The sequence below is a fragment of the Terrapene carolina genome, unplaced genomic scaffold (genome assembly GCF_002925995.2).
Source record: "Terrapene carolina triunguis isolate 2854851 unplaced genomic scaffold, T_m_triunguis-2.0 Scaffold85, whole genome shotgun sequence".
Classification (NCBI taxonomy): domain Eukaryota; kingdom Metazoa; phylum Chordata; order Testudines; family Emydidae; genus Terrapene; species Terrapene triunguis.
The window spans coordinates 25,132,582-25,148,763 of record NW_020664436.1 but is presented as its reverse complement, the minus strand read 5'-3'; the positions used below and the strand labels follow the sequence as shown (position 1 = coordinate 25,148,763).

Genomic DNA, 16,182 nt, shown 5'->3' with positions numbered 1-16,182 from the left:
GTGCGCTGCGTGAAGAAGAACTTCCTTGTATTTGTTTTAAACCTGCTGCCTATTAATTTCATTTGGTGACCCCTAGTTCTTGTATTATGGGAATAAGTAAATAACTTTTCCTTATCCACTTTCTCCACATCACTCATGATTTTATATACCTCTATCATATCCCCCCTTAGTCTCCTCTTTTCCAAGCTGAAGAGTCCTAGCCTCTTTAATCTCTCCTCATACGGGACCCGTTCCAAACCCCTAATCATTTTAGTTGCCCTTTTCTGAACCTTTTCTAGTGCAATATATCTTTTTTTAGATGAGGAGACCACATCTGTACGCAGTATTCGAGATGTGGGCGTACCATCGATTTATATAAGGGCAATAATATATTCTCAGTCTTACTCTCTATCCCCCTTCCAATGATCCCTAACATCCTGTTTGCTTTTTTGACCGCCGCTGCACACTGCGTGGACATCTTCAGAGAACTATCCACGATGACTCCAAGATCTTTTTCCTGACTTGTTGTAGCTAAATTAGCCCCCATCATATTGTATGTATAGTTGGGGTTATTTTTTCCAATGTGCATTACTTTACATTTATCCACATTAAATTTCATTTGCCATTTTGTTGCCCAATCACTTAGTTTTGTGAGATCTTTTTGAAGTTCGTCACAGTCTGCTTTAGTCCTAACTATCTTGAGCAGTTTAGTATCATCTGCAAACTTTGCCACCTCACTGTTTACCCCTTTCTCCAGATCATTTATAAATAAGTTGAATAGGATTGGTCCGAGGACTGAACCTTGGGGAACACCACTAGTTACCCCTCTCCATTCTGAGAATTTACTATTAATTCCTACCTTTTGTTCCCTATCTTTTAACCAGTTCTCAATCCATGAAAGGACCTTCCCTTTTATCCCATGACAGATTAATTTATGTAAGAGCCTTTGGTGAGGGACCTTGTCAAAGGCTTTCTGGAAATCTAAGTACACTATGTCCACTGGATCCCCCTTGTCCACATGTTTGTTGACCCCTTCAAAGAACTCTAATAGATTAGTAAGACACGATTTCCCTTTACAGAAACCATGTTGACTATTGCTCAACAGTTTATGTTTTTCTATGTGTCTGACAATTTTATTCTTAACTATTGTTTCGACTAATTTGCCCGGTACCGACGTTAGACTTACCAGTCTGTAATTGCCGAAATCACCTCCAGAGCCCTTTTTAAATATTGGCGTTACATTAGCTAACTTCCAGTCATTGGGTACAGAAGCCGATTTAAAGGACAGGTTACAAACCTTAGTTAATAGTTCCGCAACTTCACATTTGAGTTCTTTCAGAACTCTTGGGTGAATGCCATCTGGTCCCGGTGACTTGTTAATGTTAAGTTTATCAATTAATTCCAAAACCTCCTCTAGTGACAATTCAATCTGTGACAGTTCCTCAGATGTGTCACCTACAAAAGCCGGCTCAGGTTTGGGAATCTCCCTAACATCCTCAGCTGTGAAGACTGAAGCAAAGAATCCATTTAGTTTCTCCGCAATGACTTTATCGTCTTTAAGCACTCCTTTTGTATCTCGATCATCAAACGGCCCCACTGGTTGTTTAGCAGGCTTCCTGCTTCTGATGTACTTAAAAAACATTTTGTTATTACCTTTGGAGTTTTTGGCTAGCCGTTCTTCAAACTCCTCTTTGGCTTTTCTTATTACATTCTTGCACTTAATTTGGCAGTGTTTATGCTCCTTTCTATTTGCCTCACTAGGATTTGACTTCCACTTTTTAAAGGAAGTCTTTTTATCTCTCTCTGCTTCTTTTACATGGTTGTTAAGCCACGGTGGCTCTTTTTTAGTTCTTTTACTGTGTTTCTTAATTTGGTGTATACATTGAAGTTGGGCCTCTATTATGGTGTCTTTAAAAAGCGCCCATGCAGCTTGCAGGGATTTCACTTTAGTCACTGTACTTTTTAACTTCTGTTTAACTAACCCCCTAATTTTTGCATAGTTCCCCCTTTTGAAATTAAATGCCACAGTGTTGGGCTGTTGAGATGTTCTTCCCACCACAGGGATGTTGAATGTTATTGTATTATGGTCACTATTTCCAAGCGGTCCTGTTATAGTTACCTCTTGGACCAGCTCCTGCACTCCACTCAGGAGTGAATCTAGAGTTGCCTCTCCCCTTGTGGATTCCCGTACCAGCTGCTCCATGAAGCAATCATTTAAAGTATTGAGAAATTTTATCTCTGCATTTCGTCCTGAAGTGAAATGTTCCCAGTCAATAAGGTACTCTAGTGAAAATCCCCAAATTCAATAAAGATTTTAACTTTTTCAACCAACGTACCAAACTTTGGAGTCAAAGTCTTCGCGGTGCGGCTTCTGGTCCCCTCGAGAAAAAATTCAATTGGGGCATAGCCATTCTTCAAAACAAAACAAAACAATAAGTTGATTGGGGGGGGGGGAGGGGAAATCAATATGATAATGTTTCATCTTCTCTCTCCACATAGTAAAAAGGCTTATTTTAAGCTGGGAGCCACGCAAGTCTAACATCAAGCATCACTAAACCTACATTCATCCATCACCTCCAGTGCATATAGTTAAATTAACCAAATAAAGTTTTTCGCTTTAATGTATCTTTCATAGAACGCATGTGCCAGTAAGGTCAACTAATGCTTTAAAATGTACTTTTTAAAAAATTGTTCAGTAATTTATTTACCCGTAACATTGTTTTTACATATTCAGCAAAAACTGCCCAATAGAGTCTGTTCCCACCGAACGTACGTCGCATAAAAAAGGCACCTGACCTTCGTAGCAGCTCACCAACTATTTTCATTCCTAGGAAATCTGTGGGGAAAAAACCAAACACAAAACTCATTGATTGACTGTGCCACCTAATATTAATCAGTTTCCCTAAAGCTCTGACCGCCGCTATTGCCATAAAGGACTAATCCTTTGGGGATTTATTGAAAATATCTTCTATTAGCTTTCGAGCACCACACACACATACACACACAAAAAAATCTACAAACAGTGGGTCAAGTTTTTGAATTCTGCATTTGTATGTGCAAAGGGGCACTTACAGTCACAATGATCTCTTCTGACATTTAGATGATCAGACTTGAAAATCTGGTCATTGTTATACTGACTCAAAGTCCATAGTAGTTTCAGGCTTGGTCTATGCTACCAACTTATCTCGGTGTAACTACGTCGCTCAGGGGTGTGGATTTTCCACACTCCTGAGCAACACAGTTCTACTGACTGCACTCCCACACAGCACTACGTTGACAGGAAGGCTCCTGCTGTTGACATAGCTACTGCCTTTGGGGAGGTGGCTTACTTATGCCGATAGGAAGAGCTTCTCCCTTTGGTGTAGGTAGTGTCTTCATTAAGCACTGCAGTGCAGTAAATGCAGACAAACCCTCAGTAATCCTGAGAGAGAGCAACACGTCCATTTAAATATATTCTAATAGATCCACAGCTGATGTCAGTTGGCCTAGCTCTAGTCAAGTCAATGAAACCAGGCCCATTTACAATAGTTGATATCTGGCTCATCAACTTTATGAGGAAGGGAAAATAGGAACTCGAAAGTACAGCTGTTATGTGTTTCCTAGTCTTGAGGAATCAGGATTACCCCTTTCTGGGTTTTGGCAAGTTAGTTAGAACACTTGCAATATAACAATGAATTGTTTGGGGAGCCACATAATGCAGTTTGAAAAAAGTTTGACCTGTTAGATTCTAGAATCTTCCTCTGACGCACTATATTTGGGAACCTTTTAAGGTTGCACAGTGAATGTCAAAGTCAGTAAATACAAAAGTTACAGTTCCAACAGCAACATGAACTTGGTTGCCGTCAATATCTTGTATAACTTTATAGTACAGTACAGAGTAAACGATGAGAAAAACACATTAAGAAAGAGAGGAATAGAACATATACACGTGCAGTACAGTCAGCTCAAAATTTCAACCTTAATTTCTGGTGACTAATCTTAACATATTAAAAATCCATTTGGGATTTAATGTCTTAGGTTTAATAAAGAACAAAATCTGTAATCACCATTAGTGCTTAACACACCTTAAAACTTTAGTGTGTTGTAAGGCACAGTAAGTTCTTAAAACAGTTGAGAATCTAGTGTATATTGCAGTGCCATAAGTGATTTAGGGTGCATTCATTTTGGTCTAACTCTGCTCCCATTAACTTCAATGGAAGGAAAGTTAAGCTAATACAGAATTTTGAAAACTTTGTAAGACAGTACCACACCTATCATACAATGATAGGTGTATACCTAATATATAAAGTAATTGCCACATCTACAGCACCTTGCATGTGAAGAGCACAAAGTTAAGTCCCTAAGACTGATTGGTACCTACTGACATACTGAAAAGTGCATAATAAGGTCTCAGCTAAAGCTTGTTGAAAGTTCTCTCATGGAATATTTTTTCTGCTGGAAAATGCTAATTCGTCAAAAGCAAAACGTTCTGTGAGAATGTGTTGATTTTGACAAGTCTTAACAGAAATCAGAACAGGTTTCCAATTAAATATTACGTGGTTCCCTGCCAGCTCGCCTGTCCGCCCCCACCTTCAACTCCCAAGCAGCCTGCCTGGTGGGCTACCTGGGAGCCCAAGCTCCCAGTTCTCCACAGTTTGCTTGTTGCAGAGCCATGGCTTCCAGGACTTCCAGGCTCCTGCCTCCTCCTCCACAGCTTGCCTGCTTCTCAGGGCTTCCCAGACTCCCAGCAACCCACCTAGAGAGCTACCAAGCTCCCTGGCTCCACAGCAGCTTGCCTGGCGGGCTGCTGTGGAGCCAGGGATCCCAGGCAGCTTGGCATTTCATTTGTACAAAAATTTTCAAGATTTTGGATTTTCATCACAATTAGAGATTAAATTTTTTCCAAAACCTCACTTTTCTCAGGAGCAGTCAGCACCTTGCACAAGGTGCAAGGCACTTTACAAGATGAGATGCTTACAGGGGCACTTAAAAAAAAGCCGCACACAGCACAGCTAACTGCAAATAGATATATGAAAATGTTCTACTGCACATATGCAGCTGCCAGTATTCAATCATGCCTAATCATCCTCCTCCAAACCAATTTTCCCCCCAAGTTGGTCAAGTAGGTACTCTTCAGTAAGTAATATTCACATACCAAGTTTCAGAATCCAGCCATTTCAATTATCTGCATGTATGGGGAAAAAACATGGCAACTTTTTAAAGTGAAATAAATATTTCCCCCCACCATTACTGAGAAGTTAGTGGGGTTTTGCTCAAACGTGCTATAAAAAAAAAAAAAAAAATCACCATTTGGGCAAATACATCTGCCCAAATGAAGCTTTTCAGAATGTTTTAACCATATGAAAATGGGGGATTATTACAGAAACTGTTTCAACCTTAATGGTGGTAGCTAGTACCAGGCACCTGCTATAATAATATCTCTGCATCTTGAAAATGGATTGTTAAAAGAAATACTTGCCCATTCCTGCAGCAATGACAGGCAGAGCCAAGTCATATGTGTATAACAAATAAGATAGCATCAGAAAATCTATATAGCTTCGGTGACTGGGCAGCAGGACAACTGGATGCTCCTGAATGGCCTGTTGTAACTAAGAACAAACACAAACAATATTTATGGGAACCCCTTTCATGGAAGCCATCACGGCAAATTCCAACAAGATCTCAGACTAGAATGGTTTTTGTTTTTAAGTTTACATTATAGTGAATTTCATTAGAGGGTGGCCCTGGTGTTTATCAGTAGTCTAATTCTTTCAGTTTTTGCTGACAGACAACTTGGAGCTACAGTAACACTAGCACTGGACCCCGTATCAATGTAGAGTTTCTCAAAGGAGAACTCCCCTTTAATCATAAATCTAGTAGGACCCATGGATAGTGGGAGATGAGTCATGGAGACTGCTGACATTTCACATGTGTTCTGATTGCCTTAATGAGTCACTACATTTCAGTATTTTATTTTTGGGGCATTCTTACAACATATGGAGAAACATGACCTTTACTTTCTATTCCTTCCAACACCTCTCTGAAGTGCTTTAATATATTTTGGATATTTACTGAGTTAGATATAATTGATATCGATTATAGTGAAATTCTTTGAAATACATATTGATGAGCTAGCTTCTTATTCTCTCAGGCATACCATATACCCATCAGCATGGTGTAACTCCAACCAGGTTCCCATGTTTCCCATTCTTCAGTGCTTATGACCATATCCCACTTTATCATGGGTCCAAACTTTACTTCTAGAACCTGTCTTTATTAGTGCCTACTACTAAAAGTAAATTAAACAAAAAATGGGCTTATGCCTTTTAGAAACAACACTTCTTTCATAAAGTTTCCCCATCCCCCAAACACCCTAGAGAAGTTACTCTTATGCTATTTTATTTTAATTTAATTTAATTAGGAATTCAGGCCCTGTTCAGTAAGACTCTATACTGACCAGAGAACTAATAAAATGGTAATATCACAAGAGTGAAAACTGAACAACTGAGAGGAGGAAAATATTTAGACAGACGGTGTCTTTGTTTTGTTAACTATTTAACGTCAAAGACTAATTAATATTCTGGAGAAAGGAAATCTTCAATAAAGATTCCTCCCACCATTTCAATAAATGCAAAAGCTCACACACAGCTTCTGAGCCTGCCAACAAGTCCTTGGTGGGGGGGCATGGGGGAGGGTAAGGAAAGATCAGACTTGACATTCTTGAAATTTCCCAGGGAAACAACAAGAAAAAACCCTGTTAGGCCTTTCTTTATACACAATCAAGGGTACAAGCACAATTTAAAAAAAAAATCTTTGTAGGTCATCTTTAGGGGTTATTGTTTTCTCTGTTTCAAAATTTATTCCAGTCACAAGCCTATCTAGTAGCTCTGCACAATGGGATAAAATGCATTAATTATTTAAATCTGTGATACTTGTGTACTGAAATTACTAGTTTAGAGTCTCCTTTGAATTCTTCATTCACATCTAGGTTTCTTCCTTTTTAATTGTTGAAAAGGATAATCCTAGTTAACACAGGCCTTGCCACTTTTTATCTTTACATCTTTTGGAGCTATAAATTTGGGTACAGACTGAGAGTCTATGCCTGAGTGAGTAGTATAACCACCAGTTATGTCAGCCTTTATACCAATACTTACTTTCTGAATTCCTTCTTCATTCACACAAACCTTCTGGAAAAGGCGTTTAAATATTTTGTTCAAACTAAAAGCAAAAAATCGAATAACTCCTATGTGTAAATTGTGACCCATCTCATCCAGGATTTCAATGGCTTCTTCTTGTATAATATCAGTGGACTCACCCATCTCTTTTGATAGCTAAATAAAAAGCAACAATAAGATCAAAAGTTATTTCCCATAATTTTTTTTTTAAAAGACTGTTCCACAAACTATACCTATTATTCTGTCAAACTAAGAGAAAGGTATTAAAGCAATGCAATGCAATACATTCTAAATGTTTCAAACATTATTTTAGGGAAATGTGGGTTCTGCTTTATATGACAGGCATAAACCTAATGTTACTGGTTCTGTTTTATTTCAACAACAACAACAAAAAGTAAAGCCTGAACTCCTCTGAAACACAGTAATTTAAGTGATCATCTTCTGAAACATAAGTTTCATACAAAGGCTGTATTTATATTTATAATAAGCCATTAGAATGCATTGGCATATATACGTTTACTAGATTTGTATCTTTTTTAGGAAGCTTACATTTTAGAAGAGGATTTATTAAATTGCCTTTCTGACAAATGCATGCTTTGGTCTTCTTTCACTGATTAATAAAGTTAATTTTAAAAAGCCAGTATTCTTATTAGATACATTTGTAGAAAAGTTTTAAAATGCTTTTGGAGTGAGTTTTTAGAGTTACCGGAGGGATATCAACTCCATTACTCATGCACCTCTTTGTAATGTATCCTTTTGGCAATGGCTGGCTGAAATGCATACAAAGTACCATCACTACAAATGTTGCATATTGATGTTCAGTTTTAATTGTTGCAAATCTTTCATTTGGGAGATTGTTACTAAGGAATTAGAGAGTGGAAATCTCCTTATTCAATATATTGACTCAAAAAACATTTAACCTAAAAGATACTCTTTATGATTGAACAACTAAATAAGGAGGATGCATGTTATAAAAGCATGGAGGATGCAATGAACATCAGTGAATAAACCATGTCTCAGCTTAGAGAGGTGTACACCTTATTAGTTATGTTTTCACTTCTAGAACAGTCAAGAAATTTCTCTTCTCCCACCCTCCTCCATCCCAATCAAGTGGCCATTTCACTGTCAAATTGATGCATTCAAACTTCCTTCTCTACATAATTTATTTCATCCTGAATAGTTTCAAGTCTAGCAAAGCCTGATTATTTTAGCAACACAGAAGAAACCAGTTACTGCCTTCTCTAACCCCACCAAACAAAAATCAATATTTAACAGGAAGTATATTTTTATTATTTATTCAGGGCAGGCACTTTCCTCTCATTCATTCGTAAAATGCATACCAGCACACTTCTTATCCTTCATGAATAAATAATTATTAAGGTATAGAGTGCATATCTCCTACAGCAGCTAGATACTTATTCCATAAAATTAGGAAACAAGAAACCCTATAAACCACAAAAATCATACAAAAACTAAATCAAACAAATGCAACTCAGCTCATATCCTGAAACTTACTAGACCAGCTCCAGCAAATTGCCAGGGGAGAAAATTCCAAAGATGTGGGGTGGTTCATTCAAGTGAGTAAGTTTTCTCCACTCAAACAGGAGGCTGTTGTATTCTACACCAGCTGTAGCTGGTAGGTATATTCCCAAGACAGCCCCAAGTAGAGCGTCTTGCAATAGTCTGAAGAAGAAATGTTTGAGACTGGACTGTAACTGGCAAGATCATTAACCTCCAAGGATAAGTCTACATTGCAGCTGGGAGTATGCCTCCTAGCCCAGGTAGACAGACTCATGCCAGCTCTGCTCAAGCTAGCATGCTAAAGTAGCAACCTGGACGTTGCAGCAGGGGTAGCCGCCCAAGTCCAAGCTCACCGATCCCTGGGTCTGAGGTTGGGTGGCTAGCCCAAGCCACCACCTCCATATTACTATTTTTTGTTCACTAATTCAAGCAGAACTAGTGTGAGTCTGTCTCCCTGGGCTGGGAGGATTGCTCTCAGCTGCAGTGGAGACATACCAAGTGCTTGGAGAGGGTGGAGGGTTCTGAGCAAGGACTTCACCACCACTTGTTTCAGCATTGCTGGCAGCTTGCCCTCCTGAAGGGATGGTATTGAAATTAGAGGAGGAGCTGGTAAGTAACCCTTATGTTTCAGCTGCTTAACACTTTCCACTATAAAAATAGTCACAAGAATCTTTTAGAAAGAAACTAACAGCTCCATGGTTTGCAGCAGGCCTTTAAAATGCAGCTGGGAGAAAGCCATTGAGCTAGAGAAGGTCATTTTCTTTGTCTCATGAAATTCCATGCAGGGTTAATATAAGAACGGCCATATTGGGCCAGACCAATGGTCCAGCTAGCTCAGTATCCTGTCTCTAACAGTGGTCAGTGCCAGATGTTTCAAAGTGAATGAACCAAACAGGGTAATTTTGAGTGATCCCTCCCGTCATCCAATCCCAGCTTCTGGCAGTTGGAGGTTTACAGACACGTGGAGCATGAGGTTGTGTCACTGACCATCTTGGCTAATAGCCATTGATGAATCTATCCTCCACGAATTTATCTAATTATCTTTTGAACCCAGTTATACTTTTGGCCTTCACAACATCTCCTGGCACAAGTTCCACAAGTTGTGTGAAGAAGTACTTCTTTTTGTTTCTTTTAAACCTGCTGCCTATTAATTTCATCAGGTGACCACTAGTTCTTGTGTTACATTAAGGGGTAAATAACACTACCCTATTAACTTTCTCCATGCCATTCATGATTTTATAGACCTATTTCATAACCCACTTTAATCATCTCTTCTCTAAACTGATCAATCCCAGTCTTTTTAATCTTTCTTCATATGGAAGCTATTCCATATACCTCTAACCATTTTTGTTGCCCTTCTCAGAAAATAATATATTAGAAATGGAAAAAGTACAGAGATGAGGTAACCAGAACTGCATGTAGTATTCAAGGTGTGGGCATATCATGGATTTATAGAGTGGCATTAGATACTTTCCTGTTTTATTACCCATCCCTTTACTAATGGTTCCTAACATTCGATTAGCTTTTTTGACTGCTGCTGCTGCTCACTGAGCGGATGTTTTCAGGGAACTAGCCGAGATGACGCCAAGAATCTCTTTCTTGCGTGATAACTCCATCATTTTGTACATATAGTTGGGATTATTTTTCCAATGTACATTACTTTGCACTTAGCAGCATTGAATTTCATCTGCCATTTTTTTTGCCCAGTTTAGTGAGATCTCTTTATAACTCTTCACAATCAACTTTGAACTTATCTACCTGGTGTAATTTTGTATCATCTACAAATTTTGCCATCTCACTGTTCATCCCCTTTTACGTATTATTTTATGAAGATGTTAAACAGCACAGATCCCAATACAGATCCTTGGGAGACCCTTCTATTTATCTCTCTCCATTGTGAAAAGTGACCATTTATTCCTACCCTTTGTTTGGTTAGCAGTTATAAAGTGTTAAAAACTGCCATTTCCCCTACATTGCCATTTGTTCTTATTACCATCTCCTCCGTGGAACTAATACATTATCCAAGTGTTCTACCCCACCCGGGAGCACCAGACAGGGCAGGAATTCCTTTCACTTCTCAGGAGGGGTGGGAGGGAGGCAGCCAAGCCAGGTTCCCACTGACAGTCTCCTGGATCCAGCAGCCCACCCCAGTCTGGGATAACTGCCTTCTCTTGCTGCCAGCTAATGCAGTGAGTCCTGTAGCTCAAGCAGTAGCAGGCTGTGCTGAAATTCTGAAAGTTCAGGCTTCAAAACCTGACGACGACGATGATGCATGATGGGAAGGAGTTGTTACAGTTGTTTTTAAAAAAAAAATTCCAATTTGTTTTTACCATTCTCCTTTAAAGAAAGCTAGGAAATTACATTAAAATCTATGCTTATGCATTTCATAATGTTGCTTTTTCCCAAGACCCATAAAAAAAGTCAAGCAGAGTGGATAAACAGTGCAACATACTGGCATGCCTGCAAAATCAAAACACTGCTTGGAGATCATCTACCATACCCCTGCGGGTAAATCAATGTATTTATTTTGCCTGCTAGCAAAGTGTAGTGTTCAAGTTCTTGATTTACTGGTCTTTCCAACAACAAATAACCTGTTTGACAGAGATCAGAAAAAGGATTCTCCCCTCCTCCCACACAATGTCTATCTGGATTTCACCTACTACGAATTAGAGACTCCGTGTTCGGTCTCACCTGTTTGATAACATACTGAACTTGCTCAGACTGCAGAACACTATCTTTAATGGCACTTGGCTTGCAAGCTGAAAGTCCTTTGTAAATGACAGGAGTGTAACATTTCATTGCATATCGCAGGTCACTGGACTGCCGTCTCTCCTCCAAGATATCTTCAAACTCATCCCTTTTCTTTGATGTGAGTTCTTTCTGCTGGCAATATGCAAAGACAGAATGAGACCATATCTTAAACCAGCCAATGGTATTCTTAGATATATCAGTTAAGCTTTATTCAGCTGTCATGTAATACTTTTGCAATGTTTATTTGAATTCTTGAACAAATTCCCATGCTTTGAGTGCATATACAAATATTACATAGATTTAACCTTCCCCACCAAAAAGAGCTTGGCAGAACAAATGGGCTTTGAAAGTCGACAGGGACCACAGCAAAAGCGCCTTGCCTCCAGCATCTTCTTAATTAAACTAATGGGTTGTGACTTAAGCACTTCTGATTTCAACTGTTGCAATTACATGCAAGGAATGAGGTGATCTCTGTGAGATCCAAGATGCAACCCATCTAAGGCTAAGGATAAAAATTAACACCTGACATTATATCCCAAAATCAAACTGGAAGACAATGCAAATCAGGGAACATAGGTGTAAAAGGAGTCCTTGAAGGAAACACCCTTTACCTGGTGCAAAATGCGATGGCCAGTTTGTTAAAGTTTCTGGGGCGCTTAAAGCGTAGGCTCATGCAATATATATTACATTTATCCATCTGGAGGTGAGAAAGGCATGGATCACCATGGTAAGCTCCACATATAAAAGAAAAGGACCTGACCTCCCTCTGGCCAAACACAAATAATAAATAGGTTTTTCGGCCGCTGATATTAACTCAGTATCCTGAAACAGCGGTGGATCCAACAAGACCTCAGGAAGAAAACCTGAACGACAAAAGGCATTTGTCTTCCATTTGAGACGGTTATTTTCTATACCAATCGCTCTGGCTAGTCCCCTTAGTCTTGCTGGGGCTGTGTTTCAACCATCTTGAACCCATCCAAACTCAAGCAGCAGCAGCAAAACACTAAGAAAATCAATTAACTGCATCAGCTGGACTCAAATGAAATGGAAACATAAAACTGACAGTCATCTGCACATTGGAGATATAAGACTTCATGTTGCCTCAATGTATCCCACAGAGGCCTCACAAATATGCTGAGCAAGAAGCATCATGAGATAGAAGTCTGCAGCAACCAACACAAGAGGACCCTTGAGGCAGACAGGCACCACTTTCTGTGCTCTCTTGGCCAGAAAAGAAGTCACTCATCCCTGCCAGTGACCACAGCAACACCTTGTGGTCAACGCAATCAAAGGTAGCTCACAGACCTAGAAAGGCATGGGTCCAACTTACAGTGGTGGCCTGAAGAAGAGAGATATAAATGTTCCCATGTTGTATTTAGGAACTAAAATAGTATATCTATTCATACGACAAAACTCACCATATAGCCTGCACCCAACTTTTCTGCCTGTATCAGGTATATGGGAACTTCAAACTCACCTGACAGAGGTGTGTATACTGTCAACTCTTTGTTCGGGGGGGGGGGGGGGGAAGGGGGGAAGCTAAATTTTCTACCAACACCACTAGGCACATGAGATACCAAAGGGCACAGTAGTCTCCTGCATGCATCCCAAACTCGCAGCTATGTCAGTACTGCAGTAAAACCCCCAGCTGCTACTGAAATAGGACTTGATTCAAGTCCTCTGAAATCAGTGGGAATCTTTCCAAGACTTCAGTGGCCATGGACGTGGCATAGTCCCCAGGACTTTGTTCAAAACTGAAACCATGTGTCAGGGGTGTGCAAATCGTAGAGAAGTCCCAACTATATTGAGATTGCTGGCAGCTACTATCTAAAAAGTAATAAAAAAAATACTGTGTGAGATGTGGCTAAGTTAACCTTGCTATTAGAACCTTTACTCTTGCAACTTTGAATGCAAATAAGGAAAATGTAACTAATTTAGCACTACTGTAGTTTTTTGCATTTTGTTTCTCTTTTTTTAACATAAAATAAAAATAAAGCAAAGTGCCTTAGGCTATGGCACTATAGAGTTGCACAACTGTGTTGGCACAACTCCACAAGTCTTAAACTGCACCAAATGATAGTTACACAAAAATCTGCAGCAGCAGCATTATACAGCTATTACATAACTCAGATCTGTGCAACATTAAAGTGTTGCAGATAATTATGAAACTAAAGCCTAATAAAATTGTTTTACTGTGTTTACAATGAAAGCAAGTTTACAGTTGTTCACTACTATGTTATTTCAAAATCCATTCAATCATGCTTACCAAACAACTCTTGCACATAAAGGTGAAGTTCTGGGAGATTTTAAAGTTCAGCCATTCAAGCTACTTGTAAACAAAAGCTTGATTTTTTACTTAAAAAAAACAGAAGTATAATTTTTTTTCACCTGCTTATCTAATTTTTTTTAAAAAAGCAACAGATTTTACGCAATCTATCCAAAGCAACTCGTATTTGTGTAAAGACCAAACATGAAAAGAAGAAATTGAGAAGTGAGAATTTACAAGAAAGGGAAAACAGTAGATTAAGGCTATGTCTACACTGCGCACCTTACAATGGCATGGCTGTGCTGCTGCAGCTGCATCATTGTAAGGTGCACTGTGTAGCTGCTCTTTATCACTGGGAGAGAGCTCTCCCGGCAACAAAATAAAAACACCTCAAACGAGGGGCTGTACCTTCGTTACCGGGAGCACGGGTCCTGCTGACGAATTTCTGTCCACACCGGTGCTTTTCGTCATTAAAACTTTTGTCGTTTAGGGGGGTGGTTTTTTACACCCGAGTGACAACAGTTTTAACAACGAGAGTGCCAGTGTAGACATAGCCTGAATCTCTACCAGTTGTTAAATACAGATGTGGCCATTTAAAGTTCCTTACACTTGATTTTTTTTCAGTGAAATTTAAAAGGATTATAAAACTTTCAATCTTTGCTTTTCCCTCCAGTCTCCAATTGATCAGTGTGCTACAAAACCTAAGTAATCAGAGGGTACGTCTTCACTACCCGCCGTATCGGCGGGTAGCAATCGATTGATCCCCGAACACGCTCACCGTTGACTCCGGAACTCCACCAGAGCAAGCGGCAGTAGCGCAGTCGACGGGGGAGCCGCAGCCATCGATCCCGCGCCGTCTGGACCCCAGGTAATTCGATCCAAGATACTTCGACTTCAGCTACGCTATTCGCATAGCTGAAGTTGCGTATCTTGGATCGATCCCCCCCCCCCCAGTGTAGACCAGCCCTAAGAACATATGTGCTATGACTGGTAATAGCGTGTGTAGTGTGTCAGCTGATGCCACTGATCTCTCTACATCAATCCTCCTGCTCAAAAATAAAGCAGGAAAAGAAGAACCTATAAAAGGGGCTCCAAGACCTAAAATGAGAGCAGCAGGGGGGTGAGGATAGGGCATAGCATAGTGCTAGTTCATATATTAAATATATGTAAAATGATAAAATATATTGGTACATAAATATATGTTAAAGTGAAGTGTGGCAGCAACCCTCAGAAACTCTCCACAGTGCTGTGGAGTGGCCTGGCCAAGAGGGGAACCACAGGGGTAAGAAAATCTTCACTTGTTCTTGAGCTCAGAGCCAGGAAGCAACAGCAGGTGCCCGGGCATATCGGAAGAGGGAGTCTCCTTGAGCACAAAGCACAGTGAAAGGGCTTTTGTTGCTGTTATAGATGGCCAGGAGATGGGAGAGAAGGGGCCGATCTTCAATTCCCAGGACGCTTGCATGGGGACTTTTGGTGGGAGTGGGGAAGGGCAGTCTTCGCGTCACACGCCAAACTCTGATGGTACCAGGGAGTGCTAGGCACAGATGATACAGAGAAATCTGCACTCGGCGGGACCATCCTTGGGGCCAGGAGAAAACTCCCATCTGTTCCATAAAGCCAGAGAGCAGCTGCTGAGGGTCTCCCTCCCAATAGCCTGGGAGGTGAGAAGCAGCTGCAGGAGCCAAACAGGTGCAGAGGAGCAGCAGGAGGTTCTTCTCTGAATCCTGCCACAGGCCTAGATGGCTGAGGATTGATTACAGTGGGAGTCAAGTGAGAAGCAATGGGAGGCTGGGGAGGTTCCCCTTTACTCTTCTTCGGGACTAGGAGAGATGAGGAGCTCACTTTCTCTCCTTTCCCCGACTGCATTTGTTTTAGTCCAGATGGTGCTCCATGCTCATTCACAGCACTACAGCATAGTCCTCACCAGCTGTGAGCTTCAGGTCCACACATACTTCTGTAATTCACACACAAAAAACTTCACTAACAGGGATTTAAGGTCTTAGGCCTTTAGTACTGCCCTGTGCTCCTCCTATACACAGCCACCCAGTCTTGGCTACAACTTCTTTGATCCCTTCCTTAAGGAGCTCATCAGGGCAAACTCAGTACCTTACCTCCCTCAGCATCTGCCGACCAGCAGCAATACATCCCAGACCAATAGTCTGCACACAGCATGGTGATAGTCCATGGAACTGTATGACTAAGATTGCTGATTTGGAGTTGTGGTGGGCACAGTGTAAGTGGTAGGTTTGTATATTGAGGGCTATGGTACTGTTATATTCCTAGTTCCTACTGCTGTGCCCATAAGGGCTAAGTTAGGGTTGTGCTGTTGGGGTGTGTGGGAAGTGCCACATTAACGCTGCACTTCCTGGTTTTCGAATGTCTGAGTTTTGGGAACTCTTACACTCTGTCAGGGCATGAGGAACAAAAGGCAAGTGCTGAGCGCCTACAAGCTCAACTTCATGTTAAGGATGGTGTGTGTGTGTGTGTGTGTGTGTGTGTGTGTGTGTGTGT

At 40.5% G+C, this 16,182-nt stretch overlaps 1 protein-coding gene across 4 annotated transcripts in view; it reads right to left on the bottom strand.

Moving 5' to 3' along the window:
* GNPAT (glyceronephosphate O-acyltransferase) overlaps positions 1–16,182 on the bottom strand; it is a 46,903-nt gene that overhangs the window by 28,241 nt on the left and 2,480 nt on the right. For 2 of the 4 annotated variants that reach the window (XM_026649689.2, XM_026649691.2), the window contains 5 exons: positions 11,346–11,537; positions 7,113–7,289; positions 5,438–5,567; positions 2,688–2,815; positions 2,316–2,391 (listed from right to left, as the gene is read on the bottom strand). In XM_026649689.2, coding sequence (XP_026505474.1) covers positions 2,316–2,391; positions 2,688–2,815; positions 5,438–5,567; positions 7,113–7,289; positions 11,346–11,537 — 703 coding nt within the window. The remainder of the gene's footprint in view (positions 1–2,315; positions 2,392–2,687; positions 2,816–5,437; positions 5,568–7,112; positions 7,290–11,345; positions 11,538–16,182) is intronic. The other 2 variants (XM_026649690.2, XM_026649692.2) reach the window with 1 other exon arrangement.